This window comes from Opisthorchis viverrini (genome assembly GCF_000715545.1).
Source record: "Opisthorchis viverrini unplaced genomic scaffold opera_v5_26, whole genome shotgun sequence".
In the NCBI taxonomy this organism is placed as follows: domain Eukaryota; kingdom Metazoa; phylum Platyhelminthes; class Trematoda; order Opisthorchiida; family Opisthorchiidae; genus Opisthorchis; species Opisthorchis viverrini.
The window spans coordinates 126,071-138,210 of record NW_008751683.1 but is presented as its reverse complement, the minus strand read 5'-3'; the positions used below and the strand labels follow the sequence as shown (position 1 = coordinate 138,210).

The window sequence follows — 12,140 nt, the reverse complement described above, 5'->3', positions numbered from 1 at the left end:
ATGATGCAGTCATCAATAGTAGTAAATGCCAATTTGGTGTTTTGTCACTAGAAATTCTAGGACATATTGTTGACTCGGTCGGCATACGTACTCTGCCATCTAGAGTTTCCGCCATTTGTGACTTTTCAGCGCCCAACAGCAATAAAAAGTTAAGACGTTTCCTTGGTCTTATCAATTACTACGGTCACCTAACTCTGCCGAGGTTGTCCAACCGCTCACCGACCTACTCAGACTGAAAGCTCGCAGCTTCACTCTCACAGCGGAGGCCATTTTGTCATTTGGAAAGGTTAAGGAAGTGTTAAATCAGGCAACTAATTTGGCACATATAAATCCTGACCCGCCTACGCCTCTTCTCCTGGTTACTGATGCCTCGCAAACCGCAGTTGGTGCAGTTCTACAACAGGAGGTCAACGGTGAAATAAAGCTTACAACATGTACAGACTCGATATAGCACTTTTGGCCGTGAACTTCGCGCAATCTACTTAACTGTTTGGGACTTCCGACATGTTTTGGAAAGCCGACACTTCGTGATCCTTACAGATCATAAGCCGCTCACTTTTGCACTCAATGCGACACCTGATCGTTCTTCACCGAGGGAAATCAGGCAGTTAGATTATATCAGCCAATTCACTAGCGACATCCGTCATATTAGTGGTCGCAGCAATTTAGTTGCAGATGCTTTATCCCGTGCCCATGTCAACCACTTGGTGCAGGCCCCGTTCGATCTGCAATTAATAGCTGAAAGCCAAAAGCAGGACGAAGAATTACAAGAGCTTAGATCACATCTTTCCTTAAAGTTTGCTAATATGCCGCTCTTAAACTGTGATTCTAAAATTCTGTGTAACGTGTCCACAGGTAAACCTCGCCCATTTGTGCCTCAGAAATATCGTTGGCCAGTCTTTACGCATTTCCACTCTCTTTCCCACCCGAGTATCCGCTCAACCGCTTGACTGATTTGTGAACGTTTCTCATGGCCTAGTATGCAGAAGGAGATCCGACAATGGGCAAAACGGTGCAAAACCTGTCAACTGAGTAAAGTTCACGAACACACGGTTACGCCACCCGGAAGTTTCAACTTGCCTGCACGCCGCTTCCAGCATATACATGTAGACATTATTGGACCACTTCCACCATCCAATGAATGTTCCTATGTGTTAACAATAGTCGATCGCTTCACACGCTGGCCTCAAGCGACCCCCATGCGCGATTGTTCGTCCGAAACCGTTGACAGACATCTCGTCGATTCTTGGATATTCCATTTTGGTGTCCCTGAGAGCATCACTAGAGGTCGTGAGAGTCAGTTTACATGTGACTTGTTTCGTGAACAGAACCACCTATTGGGATGCAATCATTTCAAAACTACAGCTTACAATCCTGCAGCCAACGGCTTAGTCGAACGCCTTCATCGACAACTGAAAGCCGCCATTATGGCTAAATCATCATCACAGCTGTGGACCGAATCGATACCAGTGATATTACTTGATATTCGCAATACCGTGAAGGAGGACATTGGTTGCACTACGGACAAACGTTACGTCTTCCCGGAGATATGGTATATGTATCCACACCCAATGAAGACCTCTCACCATCGACATACGTCAGTCGACTGCAAGATCATATGCGTACTCTTCGCCCGTCTGACACTCGGAAATCCGGTCGGCACACACATTTGGGTCCCGGTCTATCTTCTTGTACACATGTATTTGTCCGTGTTGACAGCGTCAAACGACCGTTGCAATATCCGTATGATGGTCCGTTTAAAGTCATTTCTCGCAAGGACAAGTACTTTGTGATTGAGAGGAACGGAAAACCGGACTCCGTCAGTATCGACAGACTCAAAGTTGCATTTATCGATGACGAATCTCACTTAGACCCCCCTACTGTTGTCACTGCCCGCAAGTTCCCGAACCTCCAGTACAGTCATCCCAGGGAACCCCGAACATATAGCACGACGTATTGACGACCACCCGTCACCTATCCTGAGGCAAACACGTGTTGGTCGAACCTGCAAGACTCCTGTTCGCTTCGCAGACTACACCCCTTGAGTCTTGTCACATAATCGAGCGTCATTCCCTGTCATTATTCCTGACGCTATAGGGGGGAGTACTCTAGTGTCTGTAATCCGTTGTCACATTTACCATTCTTCCTGAACTTGAAACACACTTTGTAACTGTCGTTCACATTGTATCATGACGTTTGTTTTAATGTTACGAACAACATTTTTCCGGGGCGACCTGCCGACTTCTTGCTGAACGGGTGTATTTACGCTCCGTTGAACTGTTTGGTGACGGCTGAACCAGTGGGACCAAATCTCTGTGTTTGTGTCAATAGTTGAACGTCACAATAAACCGCTGTGACATTTTTTAGCAGTGAATAATTTTCCTACCGTGTAATATATCACTCACGCGGAACCATCTGTGGGAAATTCCGACAAGTGAATATTTCCTTTCACAGGCAGTCACTGCATTTGGATCGGTGTAGTGGACTATTGGATCTACACATTCGTGAGTCTCCATTTGACTAGTCATTCCTTTCCTATTGTGATTTTGTGATTTTGTATTGGTTACTTTGCTTGTTAATTTATCCGAACACGCTGATGAGGTCCTAGTCCGCTACAACATAAAGAGGGGTGCCACACGCTTTTTTCACTTGTGCCTTTCGATTGACTGCCAGCCGCTAAAGAACAAGAACAAAATCGACCGGGGGACGTGAGCAAAAACAGCGATCCTGTGTATATCAATCCGTGAACTTACTTGAACTTACAGCTGCACGAGTTCCATCTCCACTTTAGGGTTTCTGCTAATGCCGTGTAACATTTCAGTCACCTAGTACACCAGTACTGCAGTTAAACCCCGTTCGGTGAGTCTTTCAGTGCGACAAGTGGATGATCGCTTGAGTGTAAACACATGCGTTTAACTACGAGCTTTAAAGGTACTTGAACTGGACCGAGCAATTTACTTTTGCGGAGCGTTCAAGGTTACAAATGTTATGCGCAATTATGAAGAAGACATGCGTCACCGCGCAAGCAATCACGGTCTAGTTTTTATCCGCTGCAGAGAATCCGAATGGTGTCATCCCTGTATGAAGCTTCACGTATAAGAAGACTCGCCAGTAAGTATTCTCTACACATGTGCTTGATGAATTTCATAAACACGACGGTTGAACTGTATTGTTAGTTGACAGTCATCAACTATTACCAATCTGACAACATCCATCCATTGGAACCTTATGAAAATGTGCTGGTTACCTTCTTGATAATGGAGACTCTAGCATCCGAAACTGTTTGACTGATGGTGAGACCAAACTTCACAGGGCGGAAATTTTACCAACATAAATTGACTGTATCTACCAGTCAGTTAAAACCGGCCATTGCTCATGATTTCAATAATACGAATAAATACTTGCAACAAACGGAAGCGGGCTACCTGTATACTAAACTTAGGAACCCGGCTCTGGAACGAGCGTCACAACTTCAGCTCCAGCTCAAAGAAAATTGGTCACAAGAGAGAAAGCAAACTACCTAATGCATCTTTCAAAGGCTTCGGTAGAGCTTCAAAATTATGACACCTCCCGCCAGCGTAGTCTCTCTGTTTCAGTCAATAAGTCACCAAATGCATTTAATATGGAGCCGCATTCGACCGCTTGCGCACTCCCACCCATACTCCGTAAAAATTACTTTACTTGAGCTCGACGCAGCCCGATTTTTACCCATTTCGTGTCTTATTTGGTATTACCTTTAAGTTTAGTTAATCTGTACTAACAGTCTAAATGAATAGCTCTAAGTAGGGAAGAAGAAAAATTTCCCCGGTGTGATCGTGAAGTGCTTTCTAGCTAACAGCGCGATTACTACCACTCGTATGATTCAATTGCACGCTCAAAGAGGACATGTAACATTATCCCTGATACACACGATCACGACAGGTGGCCCAACACCATCTATACTTATGGATATCGGCTTATTACCTACCTAACCTGCGAGACAAATCACATCAAACTTTAAATTATTGATCCAGAAAGTCTTCATAAAAACCAGGTTTCTTCGACGAAATTCCAAGTGGTTCAGGCATAAGGACTTTCCTGCAGAAGTAGATCGTTAATCAGAAAACAATATGGCGAAAATTACAAGTGTGACACACATGCGCCAAAATTTAACAGACAAAACCAGATAGAGCTTCAAGCACGCGGATCTATTTGGCCAAAAGTATCGAATTTCTGTCCATAATGTCTGCACAATTTCCACCATTGTTGTTGACATCTATTTATTATCGATTCACACTCTCAGTCTATGAATGCATTCATAAAAATAGTTATAAGCCCCCAAATGATTCAGTGACGGTGAGTGCTGCACTCTTGACAACAAAGCGTACGTGAGGCTTTGGGCGATAATTGCGAAACAGCCGGTGAGTATTGAGGCTCATTATCACTTAGGAAATTGAAAACTAAAAATTTTTTCGCTTACGAGGGATTATGAGCACTGTGGGCCGAACTAAGTGTAACTCACCTGCTCGCAAAAGATCTTAAGGTCCACAGTCAATTGTGAGTCTATTCAAGACTAAATACAGATAGCAGTTCATAAAAAATAGCCCGCGATATGATTACTGGAAGCACATCAAATATATACCGGGAGAGGAAGTAACGGAACAATAAACTCCGTTGAAGCAGGAAGAAAGGGACTCAGAGTTAGAACGACTTAGATCAAACAAGGTCCAAAGAGTGCAAAATAACGTTATTTTGGCATATGAAATTGGCGTTCCATTGAGGAACCAGTAGGGTAAAGTAGTTCATGACTGTCTAGTTCGAAGCACTAACATCTTGGTCACTAGAATCCAAACAAAGTGGCAAGCTGGAAAGCCCTACTGTTGTGTCAAACAACGTTAAATTCAAACTACGTCAAACTACGTTAAATTAACGTAAAATGTGGGATAAATTTTGCAAACTCAACACTATCCTAGAAAAAACAACGTAAGATTTGTTAAAATAAAACCAATACTGCTGATTTTGTCTCGTCTTCAGCAACATATTGGCTCTTCTATTCAAAAAAGGAAGGAGGCAAGGAACGCCTAGCCCAAGAGACCAAGGAATTTTCAGAAATCTGCCCTACGTAGGCAAGAAATGAAGCAAAGAATAAAGATGAAAACGACCTACTGTGTCTTTGTAGCTGGCGTGAAATAGGGCGTTGCTACTAAGATTGCGATGGAGACAAGCTTTGTGGGAGTAGTCATCAGGAGCATTGGCTAAATTTTAAACAAATACACCGGCATCAACCCAACGGAGCTGCAGAAGCAGAAACTTGACTACCAGGAGGCATACAAAATGCAATGGCTATATTCGTGGGAGCAGGGGCAATTTTGAAGGAGTAGATCTCTGTATTATCCCTAAACCAACTCCAACCAGCGTAGTAATACAACTAAGATAAAATGACTGTAAATAATGGATAGACGCCGTCATGTACGGGGATACACAGTTTTAGCCGTTTACCACATTCCTGACAGCATCCATCAAAACAGTGATTTAAAAGAGTTTGTACGGGTAAGACAGAAAATTTCACTTTCAGGGGCGTATACTAGTCCAATTAGGGGGTTGTATGACTTTCAGAGGTAAGGTTTTCCAGGCAGCATTTTGACGTCGGAGTGCCATACAGTGACCTCGAGTCAGACAAGATATACCTTAGTCAAATTCCCTATGCACTAGGCCTGAATTTCATGAAAGCTGCGAGTCAAGCGGTAGCTGCAGCACTTACAAAGCTTTTAGATAGAACTTATGACAGTTAATGATATCCAAGATAAACCGGAAAACGTGGGATATCGGGTGGTTCGTTTTTGATTTAATGAGCAAATTGTTGTTTGGTGTTGTTGTCCTAAGTAAATTATAAATCTGGTTGATATGTCTTAAATCGTATGAAAAGATTTCACAGGAAAAATAACAATGTAGCGCCGAAAAAGCGCTTTGAACGCTAAAAGAACTTGTGAAGCATAGCAAATGGAGAATTATGGCTCCAATTAGATTCAAAACGCCAAACATTCGTGTGTTCCTTGCAAGTAAACATGAATAAAATATTATTATGAAAATGACGGAGTTGGTCACACAAAACTGAGGGAAACTATCAGTATGATCGGAAAAACGGTAAACAGAAAAAGTACCTCAATAAATCAGTGCAGATAAAACATAGACGTAGCGGAGAGTCAATGTAACCGAAGGTAACTCAATCACAGAAATAGAGTGCACACCAGCACCTCTGTAGTGCACTTTGTGAAAATTTTCCAACAGTGCAGTGAAATTCACAACAATAACATAAGCATGAAACGGACTAAAGGGGAATGATGATCAAAAGAAGCACGGCTGTCTAAACCCAAAGTAAAACTGTTTCTGACTAGGCTCACAGCGTTAGAGTCATCCGTATCAGGCAAACCGTGTCTGTTTGTGCGCGAGAATGTCTTATTATAACATTATCACTGTAATGCCTTCTTAAAACACGGGGAAATCTGGGAGCTAGGAAAATGAGATGAGAAGGTCGTTCCATAAAATTAACATCCACTGAGTAACTGAGATGACAGGTCTAATTGGATGAAGTAGTTTGCAGTCTTTAGAGGTTGGAAAGTAAAAATGTTCAACAGAAAGCGGAGAAAGTCACCAGCGGAGTTGCACACGAAGCCGTCCCAGGCATATTGTTGTTTGCAGTCAATACAATTTTGGTGCCATATCACACAATCTTACCAAGCTTGCTATTTACTAAATAATTAAGGCTGCTGAAAAGTCAGCAGAACAAACACGAATTATAGGCTCATCCGAATAAGCCAACAAAAATGTGAACTTTTGGTCGGCATAAAAACTGAGCCCATGATGATAGGTTCAGCCAATGGGGTTAAATCTAATACATAGTAAAACGTTCACACTGATGTTAAAGCTTAGTTTAAGATTTCCCCCAATTAACCGTTCAAAAGCCCATGTTCCCATGCAGTAAAAAGATTCCAAGGTCTTCGGTTTTGTGGATACTCATCAGTGGTCAGACTTCATTTGCGATGTTGTAAAATAAGTTCAAAATTTTGTTGAAAAACCATCCGGTTAAGGGAAGCCTGTGCATTGTCTGTGCGTTAGAGATGAATAACAGGATTTAAGGTTTGCTCAACCACTAGGATTGTGAATTGTTACGGGTTTGGTTGAAAAAGTAAACAAACGTTAAGCCAACAGAGGATCTACTCACAGCTGAAAGTGAGGCCGCAGAGCCGAGTTGAATTTTGACTTTTAAGTTGCAAGATCTCAGAACCACTCAGAGCTACTACGCTTGTTCCTACTAGAGAACTAGTGAACGACAGTCACGAATATAAGCGGTTGAATAGATCACTACGCATCTCTGAATCTTTAGGCATATTATGATGGACTAGAAGGAAATTACAACGTACCTAATACAGATCGACACTGTGGAAAACTTCAGATGCCTGATCAATCCCTATGTGAATATGGAATGGTAAAGAACTGGAACTTGAGACAAGCCATAAGATCACTAACAACGGATAAAGTTAGCTTATCTTAAAAGAACAAGTGTTACAAGATATAGCACATGAAATTTACTCAAAAGTTGCCCGCATGGATCGTTAAATTAGGGTTCATAATAATATCGGAATGGAGTATGCAAAGTCATAATGATTGAAACAAACCATAAGGACTGCTTAACGATAACAAGATATCTAAAAGTTGTATTTTTTATTTAAAACATTTTGGACAAAAAGCAGCGGAAATAAGTGCAGTCTTTGCCTTTCATATCTACGGTGTTCTACTGAACTTAAAGCACCGGTATTGAATGGCACCCATTCAGACACATTGTATAGTTCTTCAATATTTTGTCTCTGTAATGATCAGATTTTATCAACGGTACCAGTAGGCAGTACGTTCGAATGCAATAATAAAGGTATTGTCCTATAATACACAAGCAAAAAGACACAAGATCAAAACTTTGTTCCAATACCTTCAAAATTAGGGAACTCGTAAAAGACCGGTTCGTGGTTTTCATATTTAAGAAGCCGGTGGTAGTTTTCGTCCGAGGTAAAGATAAAAAAATTGATATCCATTGCAACAAATACGAAAGATTTCTAAAAATGGATGTGTTGCTATGACGTGGGAGGATTAAACATGGATGGAAGGCTAATCCTTTTACCTGAAAACCGAACTTTTCAACCGACCTATGTCGTTAGTCAACGGATACACTCCAGTCACTAAATAGCCAGTTATCTGAGCAAAATAGTCGAGAACTCAAACAAACTCCGCTTCAGTGGCTGAGGTGAGGACAATAAATAGGTCTAAAAACGAAAGTACGGTTGTTAAGACAAGCTGCGTCAAGATTTCAACCGCCAATGTAATCAAAATTGGAATCTAGGACCCGTTTTGCCTCTGCTTACTTAACGGTCGGATACTGTTAGCTACAAAAGTCTCTTTCAAAATCACTCTCTCAAAGATCAAATCCTACAATTATTTTCAATGGTTGGAGGTGGAGTAGAAAACATGGTTTTTTCAGACATCCGCGTTCCATGTAAACAAATGCTCATGTCCCAAATTTCATGTTCCAAGCTACTAGCTACATAGACACGCGTTGCAGGCTTTCCCAGAGTTTTGTGAGATGCGCACTGTTTGTGTTACCAAGTAAAATGGAACGTCCGTACAGTGTTTTTGGCGTTCTCAACATAGATTGGTTTCACTGGCCTCTAATAAAAATTATCAAATCTCCTTATACAACTGCTAGCATGCTCTGGGGTAAAAGCGGAGGGATTTTTTAGTAGCAATGTTAGTGAGAAACATTGAAAATGTCACCGAGTTCTTGTTGAGCACACAACTGAATTTAAACAACAAAGCTGACAGAACGGTTCATGTAGCCACCAACGTAACTGTGTTGCATATCAGAAGTGGGATTGAACGTACAGCAACAAACTTGTTTTTTGAATTTTTCAGTGGCGTTCTAAAAAGAATATCAATCAGTTTTGTTTGAGGCGGTGAAAACTTCAGTGGAACTACCAAAAGCAGCCCAGGAGTGTAAAACAAACCAATGGCAGCATATCTATCCAACTTCCATGGAGGTCAAGAGGGCACAGCGGTGTACGGTACAAAACTCCGAGCCATTTCTATGTAATTTATAATAGCAATGAATCTGAAAAAGTTGAGCAGAATGCTTACTGGAGCAAAAGGTAAAAATCGGATGCTTGGATGAAAAATTGTCGATCAGTTCACAGTCATCCCAGTCCCCCAGGATTACTGATAGTCTTGTATTGATTCCAATCTTAAAGGTTAGCGGAGAAGTCTTTGGACTGTGTCAAAGCCGCATGCGTATCTGTGGAAGCGCAAATCTTCCCATAAGCGCCTTTTGTCATAAATAAGCCATCCAGATACTTATCGTTGTTTTACTTTTATCAATAATGCCTCAAGTATCTGAAAATTCAGTCCCGGGCGTCGGTTAGCGTGGATTTTCAAATACCTAACTGTCTTCTACAGATGGCACATTTCCTAACTGGTGTGTAATAGCCAAGATGAATAATCATAGAAAACGAGATTTGTTCTCATGACTTCCGCGGGCATATTAGGATCACGGCCAAACTGGTTAAAAGACAGGAAGTCGGTGGGAATACACGACATTGAGTAGAGAATTTAATTCTTCAGTATAAACACTTGGTGTACATCTAAACCAAAATATTTATTTTTAGGTCAAAATTTATCAAAATAAACGATGTCTCTATCAAGTCGAATGTGGCAAAAGGTTCCTGGAAACGCTCAACTAATGACTTCGCTAGTGTTTTTACCTACATTTCTTTATTCAGAGAACGCTTTCTGTATTGGCAACTCACCCACGATATAATCTTGTCACACTGGGTCAGACTGTGGAATCTTTTGTCCCAACGTTTTAGAAGACCGATCTAACAGAGACTGAGCCATGAGATATTCCACGTCTCGACGGAAGAACGTCCTATATGCATCATGTTTAGTAGTCCGAAGACACATCAACAAAGACTACAAACTAGCCAGCTGACGTAAAATTATAGTGGAACGTCCCTGGAAGGCACATCAGTGTCTCAACTAACTGGCGGTTTCAAAGTCTCCTTCTCAGTATTGTGTCCAAATCTGCTTCGCCTACTGTTGAAAAGTTTTTGGCATATTAGAGTGTTGTCATAAGCTAGTCATCAGTCACTTCCCTCAGAAAGAACTTTTGCGCCGCTCAAGCCTGTTGCCGCATGGAAAAAGGGCATGAAAACCCTTCAAAGTAATTAAAACGTCAGTGATTGTCGCTTCATTTAGTGTCAGGCTGTTGAAACCAGACTTACATTGGTTTATCGGTGTAATAGAAGAATTAAACATTTGACCTGTTCGTCGTAGAGAAAGGTGGGTTGTGACTACTGTGGTTTTTTGGGATTCCCACAAAATGGCAACTGTCGCGGCACCAAGGATCATGCTCAACTCTCCACAAAAGTGTGCAAGCGGAGCTACGTGTAGCTAGTTATGGTCTCCAGTGTGTAAGGTAGAAGCGAAACCAGGGGGATGCAACAAACCGAACTTTGCGGTGAGAGGATAAAATGGAGAACCAGACGACAAAAAGCGACGCGAGAACCAGAATGTCATGTTAATAGGCATCACTTCAGAAGAAACAGGCTTCTAATTTGCCACTGTGTTGTAGGTTAACGGAAGCAAAGAAATCGGCTGTTCTATGATGAGTAATTTATTTTTGCTCGTCTGATTAAATTCTAACCTCGGATGTGGACATTGACTCGAGATTACAGTTGGAGTCGAGTCACTAGTAATCTGAGGTGATTAGGCAATTTTACAAGTCATATTATTTCAGTAATCCTGTAATGAAGTTGACTGCGGTAAAAATAGAGGAGGACGTTCCCCCCCTCCTCCAAAAAAAACAGCTGATTGGGGAATCATATGAGAAAATGATGCCCATAAAAGACGAGCAGTATTTCAAGCTCTCCGTTTTGTTAAAATCATCCGCTTATGAATAACAATCGTAAGACAAGCTAATCTACTCAGCCAAGTCATCGTAGAAAGCACGATTTCACCAAATAGTCATCAAGACACCGCCGTGTGACACAGCAGTGGGGTGTTGAGAGTGGACTGCAAACAACAGAACAACCGGTTTCGGACATATGTTTCGTGTTGCGACCATAAATCTAATGAATATTCTGTAAAACAACAGATTAAAGTCGATCGATCATAGGCAGCGAATTGAAGTTTATAATTCAACGTAATTTATCTGCAAGTTTTTGTTTCAAGCTTCATATACCAACTTTCAAAACTTATAAACTTTCCTTCAAACGAGAGCAAAACGTGCAGGGCTGAGGTTTTCCATCTGTTCGAATTCTCGCTCAACACCTTACGGTGGTTCACCTTCCACTATTACTTCCAACGCCAGGAGGAGAGGCCTTGTGTTGATTTTGCTTTGCAGACTTTTGATTTGGCACCTTTTTTCACAAGTGAGCCACGGTGATATTCATTGAGTGACGGGAGATTTGGATCTCTGTTGACAGAAAAGTGTGGTAGAAAGACCTTTCCCAAGGGGATCATTGAACAATTTAGCACCATGTTTTGGCATTTTATTGTAATCAAAATTACTCACATGTGCCAACATTTTTGTTGTCCACAACACCGACCAAACGACCCTGAACCCTGCAAGATCAGGGAAGTCAGGATAAATTGCATCGATGGACCGTCAGTTGTGCGGTTGACTAAACGTATCCAAGCCTTCCGAATAGGCTGTAAAGTTGTACTGCAGCCACGCAGTAAGTTGTTTTGAGCGTGAAGGGCTGACTGTCCCCCAAAAGGCCAAATCTGCGTGTTTTACAGGCTACCTTTATTTCAACAATTAAATTTCAATTCTTTCTTCTGCTAGGTGTTCTCAGCTATGAACTTAATTTCGTCATTTACCCATAGAATGTGATTGATAACGGGATCCACTTCATCAAAAGATCGCTAAAGATCAAATGTTACGAGCAATTTGGGGGGGACTTGAGGAGAAACGCTGTGCTGAATAGTTTCGGGCTTGCCACAATTCTGTAAGGTTATCTTCCATTTTGAAAGCTGAGCTTCTAAGGTGTCACGTTTTTTCTCTTTTTTTAAGTAGAATTTCGGCGCAGAAGTAATTTGATCGCATCGAAACGCATATT

The 12,140-nt window shown here is 41.6% G+C and overlaps 1 protein-coding gene across 1 annotated transcript in view; it reads right to left on the bottom strand.

The window, feature by feature from the left end:
* The window catches only part of T265_02247 (hypothetical protein), a gene marked incomplete at both ends in the record, with an annotated part of 59,540 nt that overhangs the window by 3,059 nt on the left and 44,341 nt on the right, over positions 1–12,140 (bottom strand). The window contains 2 exons of the mRNA XM_009166451.1: positions 4,502–4,542; positions 11,594–11,643. Of these exons, the coding sequence (XP_009164715.1) occupies positions 4,502–4,542; positions 11,594–11,643 (91 nt within the window). The remainder of the gene's footprint in view (positions 1–4,501; positions 4,543–11,593; positions 11,644–12,140) is intronic.